The sequence below is a fragment of the Camelus dromedarius genome, chromosome 6 (assembly GCF_036321535.1).
Source record: "Camelus dromedarius isolate mCamDro1 chromosome 6, mCamDro1.pat, whole genome shotgun sequence".
NCBI lineage: Eukaryota > Metazoa > Chordata > Mammalia > Artiodactyla > Camelidae > Camelus > Camelus dromedarius.
Genome location: NC_087441.1, coordinates 46700874 through 46714641, shown reverse-complemented (window position 1 = coordinate 46714641; position 13768 = coordinate 46700874). Strand labels below are relative to the sequence as shown.

Genomic DNA, 13768 nt, shown 5'->3' with positions numbered 1-13768 from the left:
GGCAGCTGTTGGGGGCGTTGAGCTGCATGTTGGGTGAGTGTCATCCTCCCAAGTTTTCTTGCCTTAGAAGGGAGCCTGTGCTTCCTATCCCTGTATTTTGCCTGATTATTTGTTTCTACTGCCAGACTCTAAGCCTTGGGAGGATCCGGGCTGCATCTGTCTTGCCCTCCACACTGAGCCACACGGTCTACGTGCTCACTAAACACCCGCGGCATGAGCGAGGCTCCCAACTCAGACATGTTCCTGAAATTCCACTTTGTGGTTGTCCTCTGAGTCAGTCTGAAACAAATTAGAAAGTCAGGAACATGATTTTTTTATCTTAATTTTACCCTTCCTGCCAAAGCGTGTGGTTTAATTACCTAGATGTTTGCTGTCTTTATGCAAATGCTTTTGAGCTTTTTTCTAAAAGTCAGTCAGCTTTCAAAGAACAAAGTTTTGTTAGTTTTGTGAATGTATGAAAAAATTGCCTCAGGTTTGGAAGGCAGTTTTTAGTAACTACCAACAGATCTGTGATGTTGACAGCATTCAAAAAGGATTACATTAAAGAGTACTTACTTGGTTGTATATGTTCTGATTTGTTGATAAAATCAGTCACATGCCTTTATACAGTTCATTTGCTGCACTTGAACATCTTTGGCTGTATTTTTTTTAAGGCTCTTAAATATATATTGGTGAAAAAATATCCTTCTGACTTTCCCGCTGCTGATTTTAACTCATACCCTGTTTAATATTTCTGTGTAATACCTTTTCTATGGTTTATTTTTAGGGAGTTTTTTTGGATTAAAAAAACATTTATATTATAAAAGTATAACAACCCCCACAGACTCATCCTTTGGGTTGCTTTGAATTTATCTAACAGTTTGCCTAATTATTTGAAGATTCCTCCAGATCACATTGTGAACTTGAGTGAACTTCAACAGTTTTGTAAGCCGTGGGTTGCAAAATTAAATGCCTGCGGGGCCAGGCAGCAACTAAATGTGAGTAGGCTGGCAGGGAGTTGAACCGAGGAGGTGGAGACAGGCAAACCGGGGGCTGTATCCCAGCTGGAGGATGAGCCCGGTGCAGGGCTGATACGTGCAGAAGGTGGAGGTTGCTGCCTGTGAGAATCTGGGTCCAGAGATACCAGATCTTAGGACTACTTTTTAAGAGATGTGGGAAATATACATTTTTTTGGAGATATTTACTGATTTTTTTTTTTAAAAACAAAACCCTAACACTTATTTGGTCGTAAAACACAGCTACCATGCAGATTCAGATTGCAGACCATCTGTGTGAGACTCTGCTCCAACAGTGTTCCTTGTATCTTCCCTGCGTCGCTGGTGATTTTAGAACTGTCTCAACATCCACTCAACAAACCGGAATGTAGTTGCCCTGTGCAGTTCCGTAGCTTACCACTGACTGGCATGGGTAAAGAGAATGGTAATTGTATCCATGACAAACCACTTTTCTTAGTTACATTATTTTTCTTTCCAGGGTGGCCGTAAGGTTGAATTCCCTACAGATCCAAAGGTAAAACATATATAATATTTTGAAAAATTTTATTTGCATTCCATCTCCATGCAGGTAACACTTGTGATTTTACATATCAATTCCATAAAACATAACTGCAACCAAAGGAAGTTGTCCAGCTTACACCGGCCGTCCTGGCTGGAAGATGATGCTGACGGCACTAGTTACCACTAGCAGCGTGTGTAGCCATGGCTCAAAAGGTTCATTGCTGTATTAAGTTTGTAATTTGTGGTTGTATTTACTAACCGCAAGGCCCATTGTTGCATGCCAGTTAGCCAGGAAAAAGCTTACTTTTCATGACAGGTTCTCCCTGCTCCAAAATGCTCTTTCCACTATTTCTACTTTGCACATCCGTGACAAAAAAGATCAACAGTTGGTTTCATTTTTAAAGCAACCTAGGATACTCTGGTTCCTTAGTTTTGCCTGAGCAAAATTCTAAATATCAGTTCTAGACATTGAACCAAAACCAATTACACATGAACTATCTTTTGAATCTGGACTTCAGGCTATATACCACAGCAGGGAAAAAAATTCTGATTTTTAAAATTATATTACAAAATACTGTTATTTAGTTAATTTTTTTAATATTAAAAAATTAATTTGTGCTCCAGGACTTAGTGATATTAAAGGACTGATTTAATGTTTAGCTATTGGAATATTTAACTTCTTATAAGTTCCTGGCATATCTCATCTCTGTTATAGGTCATTATTTACGAAAAGCCTTTCTTTGAAGGAAAATGTATGGAACTAGAAACAGAGATGTGTAGTTTTATCATGGAAGGAGGTGAAACAGAAGAAATGACTGAAGATGAACGTTTGCAGTTTGCATCGGTGGGATCTATGAAAGTTCTGAGAGGCATGTAAGTAGACAGGAGTGACCTGTAAGGACTTCTTTTTGTTCCCTTTAGTAAAGGAGAAAACAGGCCCTCCCTCTCCCACAAAGGTAGCATCCCAGATTGTTTGGTGGGGTGAATTTCAAACATGTTCTCTTCAGCCACTCGTGACCTGGATGGGACAGAGCAGTGTGAGGGGCTGGAATTGGGGTCAGTCAGCTGAGCAAGGCTGCTAAACTGGCCCAGCCAGACTGATCACATCATCTACAATCCTGTTTATTAACTGTGTTCCGAACTACTGAACTATTAGTTTGTTTTCTGTTTTTTATGATCCTATTTTGTATTTTATAGATCTTACCCATTTCTTTAGAAGTGTACACTGAAATGGTCTTGTAAATAGCCAAAAATGTATAGTATTTTAATTGCTATTTGAAGTTCATCCACTTTATTTGTTGAAGTTCTTTTGAGTCAGTTCTTACACACACACACACACAATGCCCTCCCTACACCCCTTTATGGAATATATGCATCTTAAGTGGTTTTCTTGGGGCCGTTCCCCTAAATATTAGGGAGGAATTCCAGTAGTCATAATGCCCAAGTCCATGTCTAGCTTTATAACTATTTGTATTTGGCAGTGAAACTGATACATGCATTGGAAAAAATTGAACACTACTGAAAACGTCTTCTCCTTCATATTCTTTCTGTTGTAGCTGGGTTGCTTATGAGAAGCCTGGATTTACGGGTCACCAGTATTTGCTTGAAGAAGGAGAATACAAGGACTGGAAAGACTGGGGAGGTTACAGTGGAGAACTTCAGTCTTTACGACCTGTAACAGGTGTAAGTTGAAGTAAAGCTAATGGCTAGTACTTGGTCTTTGGGGGGTTGTAAATGGCTAGCCTTTGAATTTTGAATTTTTTTTCTCAATAGGATTTTTCAAATGCTCACATGATAATGTACAGTGAAAAAAACTTTGGATCCAAAGGTTCCAGTATCGATGTATTAGGAATTGTTGCTAATTTAAAGGAGACCGGATACGGAGTGAAGACACAGTCGATTAATGTCCTGAGTGGAGTGTAAGTGAAATAACCCAATTGAGATTTTAAACATGGGCTTCACTTTGGTTCATGTTAAACTAACGGGGTCTCTGACAGAGCAGGCACTTAGTAAGTACGTGTCACAAAACTAAACATTAAATCAGTCATTTAGTACTAACTGCCACAATGTTTTCATAACTGCTTTTTAAAATCTTTCTCATATAATATTTTTATGTGTAACATAGCATTGGCATAGGCTTTTGAACTGCATGATAGAAATCTACAGATCCACTTCCCTTGTCATTCTGCATAGAAAGAACTCATGAATTTCTTATAAGGGAAACAATACTAGTGATCTAAAATTAGAAACCTGAGGTTGGGACAAAGTCCCATTTGACTTACTCTGGTCCTACACCTGCGCCATTATATGTCTTCCCTATTATTTTTTTCTTCCAGTTAAGATATAGTTGACATATAGCACTGTGTAAGTTTAAGATGTACAACGTAATGATTTGACTTAGATTCATTACGAAATGGTTACCACTGTAAGTTTAGTGAGTATCTGTCATCTCATAGATACAAAATAGAAGAAAAAAAAGTCTTCCTTGTGATGAGAATTCTTGGGATTTATTTACCTTTTTAACAATTTTTTATATAACGTAAGTAGAGTTAATTATATTAATCATGCCCAGGATTTATTTATAACTGGAGTTTACTTTGACCATCTTCATCCAATTTCCCCTCCCCGCCCCCTCACCTCTGGTAACTACAAATCTAACCTCTTTTTCTATGAGTTTGTTGAGGTGGAACTGACCTACAACACTAAGCTAGTTCCTGGTGTACAACATAGTGACTGGGTATTTCTCTATGTTACAAAATGCTCACCATGACAAGTCTAGTTACCATCTGCCACCAAAGCTACTACGTAATTGACAGTATTTTCCATGCTGTACATTTCATTCCTGTGATTCATTTATTTTGTAACTGAAGTTTGTACTTCTTAATTTCCCTCACCTAATCCACTCATCCTTCCACACCTGTTTGTTCTCTGTATTATGACTGTTGTCTGTTGTTATATTTGTTCATTTGTTTTGTTTTATAGATTCCATATGTAAGTTGAATCATATGGTATTTGCTTTTTTCTGCCTGACTTACTTCACTTAGCATAATACCCTCTAGTCTATCCATGTTGTCGCAAATGGCAAGATTTCATTGTTTTATGGCTGAGTAGTATTCCATTGTGTACATACATGTTAGCAGACAGAAGGACCCCCAAACTGGAAAGCCCACCAAGCGACTGAGCAAGCCCCCTAAATGTGTGGTTCCTTGCTCGCTGACTGAGAAAGAATTCTCAACAGAGGCAGAGGGGCAAAGTGAAAAAAGAGCTGCTGCTACTGCTCAGAGAGTGAGGAAAAGGAAACTCTCAAGTGGGGAACCGTCAGCCACGTAGCCAGTGGAGACAGCTGCAGCCTCTGATTGGGCCGCGGGTCTTTTACTAGAAGGCTCTGCCATCATTATATTCACTTGGGTGGCATCAGTCATCTTCTGTTACTTGCTCTTTCCTCCCATGGAGCTCAGCCCTAAAACAGACACTTTGGCAGGAAAAAAAAAAGAACAAAATAAGAGATCCTGGGGTATGTCCTTGGAATTAATGCAGCAGCTGTGAGACACAAGCCGTCCTCTTGTAGGACTATGTCCTTAGAATTAAGGAGCCAGCTGTGGGATAAGAGAAATGCCCTGCCTTTCATCAGCCTGGAGCTTTCTTTCCCTTGTTGGAAGCCAGTCAGGGTCAGTAAGCCTGTCTCATCACCTCTTTCATATATAACACATCAATCTATCCATAGGTTGCTTCCATATCTTGGCTATTGTGAATAATCCTGCAATGAACATAGGGGTGCAAATGTCTTTTTAAATCAGTGTTTTTATTTTATTTGGAAAAATAGAAGTGGAATTGCTGGATTGTATGGTAGTTCTATTTTTAAGGTTTTTGAGGAACTTCCATACTGCCCTCCATAGTGGCTGCACAAATTTACATCCCCACCACCAGTGCAGGAGGGTTCCCTCTTCTCCACATCCTCATCAACACTTATTTGTTGCCTTTTTGATAACAGCCATTCTGACAGGGGTGAGGTGATACCTCATTGTGGTTTTGATTTGCATTTTCTTAATGACTAGTGATGCTGAACATCTTTTCATGTGCTTGTTGACCCTTTGTAGATCTTCTTTGGAAGAATGTCCATTTAGGTGCTCTACCCATTTTTTAACTGGGTTGTTTGTTTTTTAGATGGTGAGTTGCATGAGTTCTTTATATATTTTGGACATTAACCCCTTATCAAATATATTGTTTGCAAATATCTTCTCCCATTCAGTAAGTAGCCTTTTTGTTTGGTGGAGTTTCCTTTGGTGTGCAAAGGATTTTAATTTGATGTAGTCCCATTTGTTTACTTTTGCTTTTCTTCTCCCTTGCCTGAGGACACATATCCAAAAAATTACTGCTAAGACCGATGTCAAAGAACATACTGCTTATGTTTTCTTCTAGGAGTTTTATGGTTTGGGGTCTTAAATGTAAGTCTTTAATCCATTTGGGGGTTATTTTTGAATATGGTGGGAGAAAGTGGTCCAGTTTGATTATTTTGCATGAAATCTGCAGTTTTCCCGGCACCATTTATTGAAGAGCCTGTCTTTCCCTTTTGAATATTCTTACCTCTTTTGTCATAGATTGATTGACCATATGAGTGTGGGTACATTTCTGGTCTATTACTTTGATATAAAAATAATTACTTCAATGTACCTTGACTTAGCAATTGAGTGTTCTATTAATGCTGAAGTAAGTTTTTATTGAAAGATGATCAGTCAAGACTCTTTGAGAGGCAAGTAACTGCAAGTAAACATAAATTGGCACAAGTGGTAAAAATGGAATTTATTGGCCTGCATGACTGAAAAGTCCTGGGCGAGACTGTGTGCTTCAGTCATGACTGGATACAGGGTTCAGACACTGTCATCAGAACTTGGCCTCTGTTCTTGACTGGGCTTTTTACTGTACTGGCCTCACTTTAGCAGGTCCTTTCTATCTGGGGCCTGTGGCAGCAGCATCTGGATTTTGTTCTCGAATCTTACTGCTTCCAGTGGGAAACTTCTCTTTCCCACAAAAGTCCAGGTTTGACTTCGATTCTGTAAGCTTAGGTCAAGTGCACCTGCCTGAACCAATCTCTGTAGCCAAGGACATGGCCATGCCTGCATTACCTGCCCAGTCCCGGAGCTGAGATGTAGGGTCAGTCCCGGGGCACCTCATATACGACTGGGCTGAGGGGTTCCTCGGGAACATCAGAAAGAATGGGAACAGATACTGGATGGGCAAAACAGATGTCTATTAAAATGAGTTATACAGTTATCCTGGATAACTGTGTAACTCCAGTCCAGGCTGATGTCAGTTGTAATTTGTGAGTGTTCTTAAATGGTCATATGAAATCATTTGACATTGGTTCTGTTGAAAGTGTTCGATGTTAGATTTTTATATTATGAGTAACATAGGCCCTGGATATTTGAAATGTGTCTACAGTGTAATATGTATTAGTCATGTTGACTCAGTTCTTGTGTTGGTTGTTGCTTGCGGCACCATCTTGGCAGAATGACATTGGTGACTTCCGGGCCTTCCATTCTTAGGAGGAAATGCCTTCTACTGGGTCCTCTGGAACCCTAATTTTAGAATCTGCCATAGACAAAAGGTATGGATGGCATTCAGAAGACATCTGAAATGTTGTGGCTCTGTAGTATTTTTGATTTGAATGATTTAGAAGGAAAATAACAGTGACTGACTCTCTGGGGACACAGCTCAACATTTTGATACACACCAGGTGTGCTGGTTCCTTTAGTCAGAGCCCAGTCATGCGCCCCAGCAGAGGAATAAAGAGGATGCTGGGTGGAATCCCCTTAGGGCATGGATGTAGATTCCGCTGTTAGCACGGGTAGGATTACTATGCCAGGGGCCAGTCTTTCTCTTTTAACCAGGCTTTGTTTACTTGAAATCAGTTTCCTTTATAAAATGTTGCTTTTGTATGTTTCTATTTTCAGTCATTTCAGGTTCTGTTTCCTGGCTTAGGCTTTTTTTTTTTCAGGGTGTAGCAGCTGAGTTTTGTTATTGGGGGAAGTTGAAAGGAGGCGTGCACACACACGCACTCAACCACTTCCTTTTAAATTAAAAGCATTCTCTCTTTACCAGAGCCAGCTGCTTCCTTGTATTTCATTCAGTTGATCATTTGACAAATATGTATTGAGGTCTATTATGTGTAAAGCATTATGTTATATCCTCAAAGAAGTTACAGTATTTATATGAAACATAATAATTGCTACAAAAGATGCAGAGATGCAAAGATGCTTTGGGAATCCACAGCAGAGAGAGATGAATTTCCAGTTTGGACACAGGGAGGCCTTCGGAGGAGGTAGCATTGGAGTTGGGCCCTGCAGAATAGGAAGGTTGAGATGTGCCACTGTCACAGGGGTCACAAATTCCCTGGTGGTAAATTTACGATTAGCTCTGAAACTGAGAACAGTCTTGAGGAAGGATGCTCATGAATCAAACAAATGAGGTTTTAGGAACTGCATTTCGTTTCTTGTAGAAACATCAGAGGAAATGCCTTTATACACTCTTACTAATCACTTTATAGTTCTGTGCTGTCTTTTTGCTCAAATAGTGGAAACTGGGCTAATTTTTTTTTAACTAAGAGCAAAATTAAGTATTTCTAGAGTCCAGATTTTTTTTTTTTTTTAAAAGTGCTATTGTTCTGAGTTCTTTTTCCTTTCCCCTCCACAGAAGGGCGCGTTTGCCCCGCTGCCCTTACATGCTGAGCAGGGATCCCGGCAGGCTGAGACTTGCTCGTACTTGTCCTTGTCTCCCCCTGCCCCCAGCCCCCAGGCTTACAGAGAAGTGCTGATTCACAGATACAGAACCCACTTAAACAGGACAGGGAGGAACTTTCTTCTTAAGAGTCTCAGGTGTAAGTCTTAAGTAGACTCTAGGTCATAGATACACCAGAGAATCTCAGTGCTCTTCTCTCTGATGGCTGTTCATTTCCAAGTACTGATTACACTTGAGTTTTTGTTTTGTTATAGTAAAACTAATCTGTTCTCATCATGAAGCATGTGGGCTCTTTTAGGTATGGTTTAATGGAACAGTAGATGAAAAGAAACTTTATAGAGCAAGTGGCAGTTCGGGTCACAAAGTGAAGAGAGCCTGGTGAGCCTCGGGAGACTTAGTCAAGGGTTCACTCATCACTGGCCACTCACTGTGTCACGTTGGACAGGTCACTTCCCATTCAGAACAAGCACCAACAAATAATGCCATGTAATGCTTCTCACCCATTTGTGAACTTTTGAGGGTGAGGATTTTGTCTTTTTCATCTTGCGTTCCTAGTGCCAGTCTAGTTCCAGGCACATGGTAAATGGCCAGCTGGTGTTTGCTGATGAATAAATGAATTAACTTTTCTGTCTTTAGGTTTTCCCTTCTGTAAAATGTGAAAGCCAGTACCTCCTAGGTAGTGTAACCAAGTTCAAACCTGTACTGCTCACTGCACCGCAGGCCAATAAATTGGAAGATGAGGTGCTGAGGCAAGGAATAGTGACTTTATTCGGAAAGCCAGCAGACTGACAAGATGGTGGATAGGACTAAAGAACTATCTTACCCGAGTTAGAATTCAGGCTTCTTTTATACTGAAAGGGAAGGGGGTGTGGTTAGTTGTTGCAAACTTCTTGGTGCCAGAATCCTTGTAGCTGTCCATGTAGGTCTGGTCACCATGTTCCTATAAACCTCCAACAAGATAGATGTTATTTTCTTTCTCTCTACATGAAATGAAAAGTGTCGTGCCCTTAAAGGTTAGAGCCTTGAGAATGGACTGTCATGTGCACTTCAGGCTGCAGGCAACATTCCTTTACAAACGCGCAGAACCAGCATGACTACGCGCAGGAGACAGAGCACAAAGGTTAGAGCTAAAGGAACCGATCAGTGTGGAGTCCGGTTTGTTCTTCTGTTACCTCCCTGGAAGATTAAATGTGATGATAGATGTGAAAGCATTTTGGAAAGTTCTGAGCATATATAGGTGTTACTCCTTTAAGCTGTGAGAGGATCAGTAGGGCTCTGAGTTAACTGAGGAGGACACACTGAGTAGCTCTTGAATATAACAACTGAAAAACTCTTTTCCCTTCAAAGACTTTAATCTTTGGATTGGAAATAGCATCAGTAAGTTATTTTGTTGGTTTTTCTTCTGTGTGGATCACTTAAAAGATAGCAAGTGAGAACATTCCAAAAGAGACTTGTTCTTAGTATTCCCAAGAGGTCATTCCGTTTTGCTTAATACATAGTTGTGTTATGTTGGAAATCCTGACTGAAATAGAATTTTTGTTACTTAGCTGGGGTTTTTTTGCCTTTTTTTTTTTCTGGTCAACTTTTTTTCATTGTGGTTTGTTGTGCAATACAGATACAGCTTCCTATAATATCTTTCTGGAAAAATATTTTAATGTTGATAACAAAAAGGATTCTTACGTATTAAATGAACTTTTACAGTTACTTCTTGAAAGTCCAAATTGTCTCCTTAGAAGAGAATTAGAAAGAAATGTAGAGAAATATCCTCATTGGAGCTTTCTCAAATTCTGTTTGGATTTGGTAAGTGAGAATACCAAAAGGTTCATGGAAAGATACTCTTGTCACTTGCCATTTAGATTTGTCTGTAGGACATTTAAATCAATCTACTCCTAAAAGATTAATGGTGAACCAGAAAAGTTCAGATTACTGATTAGTAAAACAAATGAAAGTTATACTATACCATACATATTTACCCAAATGGGTGTGATCGTTTTATTGTAAATGTAGACTTATGAACTACGAGTCGGTGTTTTTCTTTCTTCAGATGGGTAGCCTATGAAAACCCCGACTTCACAGGAGAACAGTATATACTGGACAAAGGCTTTTACACTAGTTTCGAGGACTGGGGAGGCAAAAATTGTAAGATCTCTTCTGTTCAACCTATATGCTTGGTAAGGAGTTATATTTTTCTATGAGAATATTTAACTGAACTCTGGATTTCCTTAATGTGTGCTTCTGGTTTATGTAGTACTTAACACTATAGAAACTAACCTGAGATTGTTTTTAATGGTATTGGTTAATGATGTAGAAGAAAATCTTTCAAGATGTCTACTCATTTCCTTTTCTCTTCCCTTTAAATTGTTCTAGGATTCTTTCACTGGTCCAAGGAGACAAAATCAGGTAACTTAAAAAATATTATTTTTCATAATTAGGGACCTTCCATCAAAAAGTTGAACTTATGTGTAAAATGTCATACATTTGGGACATTTTGTTAGTTTTACTCATTTTTATGCCTGAAGGCATAACTGTATTTTAAAGTTAAATGTAAGTTTACAGTAAGGCTTACTTGATAGCACTGACTCATATCTGAATATTTCTTATAAAATGTTATTATGTAGAGTTGAATTTTATATCATTGCATGAATCAGAGTTTACATTAATACAGTAAGATTAATATTTCAAACAATAGCATATAGTTATTGTGATAAACAGTAATTTAAATTTTCATGTTTGCCTTGTCTGCATCAAACATTTTATATGGTCTCTTTTATATGGTCTGTCACTTAAGCCTCTTGAATGCTGACTGTCTTTATATCAACTGAAGTGTTAAATTTGCTATTTAGGCTTTTTAATGGAAGTGTTCAGACAGCCATAATTACAGAGGCACAGACACCACTGTCTTCTTTATTGGCATATACAAGATCTAATAAGTCAGCAGGTAGCTTCCATTGAGAGGGAGGAAATCCATACTTCCATGTTTCCAAAATACAGTTTTTTATAAATATCAGAACTGTGAACAATTACTTTTGGCCACAATAAAGCTTTAAAATGCCTCATAGCTTGTTACAACAGGGTGTTCTGTAGAAAGCTGCCTCTATTGTTGGATTGTCCTTTGATGTCTCTGAATTAAATTAAACAATAATGGTGCAGCCAAAGGATTTCTAATTGAATATTAATGTAGAAGTAGAAAATTAAAGGATTTATAAAACTCACACTAGTTTACCGTAACAAGAGTTAACATGTCATGTTTGGGCCATCATTTCAAAGGCTGAATGAGTTAATGTGTTCAGGAAAGTAATTTTCTGTATTTCTGTTTACTTTTTCAAAGATTCACTTGTTTTCGGAACCACGGTTTCAAGGTCACAGTCAACATTTTGAAGAAACAACAAGTCAAGTTGACGATTCATTTTCTACCAAGTCTTGCAGGGTTTTAGGAGGCAGGTAAGCAAAACAATGGACTGGCAGAGCCTAATCAGTGAGGGGAAAAAAGGATTCACATATCAGCAAGGAAACACACCTTTACGTGATCGACACTATATGAAACCACTAAATAGTACAAAACCACGTTAGTACTGAAGTGTACTTTATAGCAACTGAGTGCAGACGTCAGAGGACATGGCGATCAGTGTGGGTTGGAGAAGTTGGAAGATCACCACCTCACTGTGCAGTGGGATCCAAACCAGGTTCTCTGCTCTCTAGGCCTCTCCCATCATCTGTAAAGGGACTCTAGATCATCTCTCAGGCACCTCCCAAGGTAGATCCTTTTACAGGTAGGTAGGAGTAGGGTAGGCATTTTGCAGGATGTCCCTGGAGTGGGGATGATCTGATCAGGTAGCACGCCACCCTTGCTAGCCGGGAGGTCTTTGCACTGGGCGGAGGGGACGTGAGTTTGGACAGGGAGGGTGGGATCAGGTCATGAAGGCTCCCCAGAGCATATGAGTTTAGAGGATGCCCTAGGAAACACAAGACGGGCAAGGTGATGAGCTCAGAGTGCCATGCTAAAAACAGTAGTCTTACAAAAGCTCTTGAGAGGGGAGAGCCCAAGGTCAGGAAAAACTCATGGAGCAATCTATACAAAAAGTGATAAAGAATTAAGTCAAGTAGTAGTAGTAGTAATGCCTTTGATCATATAGTTTTTCATGGTCTAAATAGCATTGTCGTATCATCTGGCTTTGCAATCAAATGAGTAGATTTACATAAAGCTTCACTGTTTATGAACACATACCTGGACCTCTGTCACAGTCCCTCTTTATCCTGGATGCTGCTTCATTTATTACTAGCAGACATGTACTGTCCATTTATTGTCTCAGCTCAGTAGAGTGTAAACTTTAAGACAGCAGGGACTTTGTTTTGTCTTCTATTTTATTCCCCAGCAACAGAAAAGTAGCTGGCATACAATTAGTCCTCGATAAGTATTTGTTGGTTAAAAAAACAAGCAAAAAACCCCAACTCTTCTAGGCAAGTATGGTAAATCCCCATTTTATCAGTAATGCTAAGACCTAGAGCAGCTAAGTGAAGTATGTAAGTCGCTGTAGGATTTTGACTCCTGGCCCAGCACAGAGGTGTTAGAAATGAGATACCTGGGGAGGAAAACAGACCCAGGTCACTGACTAGCTATGCAAGTTGAAAGATTATTCAGAGAGGACTCGAGGACTTGACAAAACTAACTGGGCCAGAAGGACGGAGGCCCCCATGGGAGAAGCAAGGAGCGCTGGACGGTGGTGAGGTGGAAACATGAATCATTGCATGGAGAAAAAAATTCTATTTCACAAATGCAAAGTTAAGAACTGACTTATTATGAATATTAATTTGCCACAGATGAAATGCAGTAAATATATCCAGATGTTTTTGAAGCAAGAACACTGTTAGCCGTAAGCACTGCGTTTATATCACAGCAGGCTCCCTCTAGAAATCAGACTTCCTGAATAGCAATACTCAAATTACATATTATCCATGTGTGTGGTCTTTCCTCTGTAGCTGGGTTGCGTATGATGGGGAAAATTTCACTGGTAATCAGTACGTGTTGGAGGAAGGCCACTATCCTTCTCTCTCTGCAATGGGATGCCTGCCTGGAGCAACCTTCAAGTCTCTGCGTTTTATAGATGTTGTAAGTATGGCAGGGTGAACATAGCATTACAGAGATATGTGACTTACACAGCTGATGGTCAGAGCCAGGGAACCAGCAGGTCGACTTACTGAGGGCAAAGTTGGAGGCATAAAATACAGTTGCATGTAGAACTTTCCACCTTGGTCTCTTTCTTGATCTTTCAGATGTAAATTGTTTTTGTTTGCTGTTTTCTCAGATTTCAGGTGCAGTGTTGAGTCAGTCATGGTGCACAGTCGTCCTGGGCTAGTTCTCAAGGGTCTTCTGTCTTGTTTTTTCCATTTAATACCTCATCCCTATTTCCATGCCTCATATACTTACTAGTCCACTTGAGTTTTCTGTTCAGTCAGTTGCCTATTTATATCCTTCGCCCAGGTCTTTAGTTTCCTTTACCTTTTGTTATTGTTGATTTGCAGATAAATGACTTCTCCCA

General features: G+C 39.5%; 1 protein-coding gene across 2 annotated transcripts in view; it reads left to right on the top strand.

The window, feature by feature from the left end:
* CRYBG1 (crystallin beta-gamma domain containing 1) overlaps nucleotides 1-13768 on the top strand; it is a 46444-nt gene that overhangs the window by 22265 nt on the left and 10411 nt on the right. For both annotated transcript variants that reach the window (XM_064486816.1, XM_064486815.1), the window contains 8 exons: nucleotides 1474-1509; nucleotides 2212-2369; nucleotides 3053-3179; nucleotides 3270-3415; nucleotides 10276-10402; nucleotides 10599-10631; nucleotides 11560-11672; nucleotides 13209-13338. In XM_064486816.1, the coding sequence (XP_064342886.1) occupies nucleotides 1474-1509; nucleotides 2212-2369; nucleotides 3053-3179; nucleotides 3270-3415; nucleotides 10276-10402; nucleotides 10599-10631; nucleotides 11560-11672; nucleotides 13209-13338 (870 nt within the window). The remainder of the gene's footprint in view (nucleotides 1-1473; nucleotides 1510-2211; nucleotides 2370-3052; nucleotides 3180-3269; nucleotides 3416-10275; nucleotides 10403-10598; nucleotides 10632-11559; nucleotides 11673-13208; nucleotides 13339-13768) is intronic.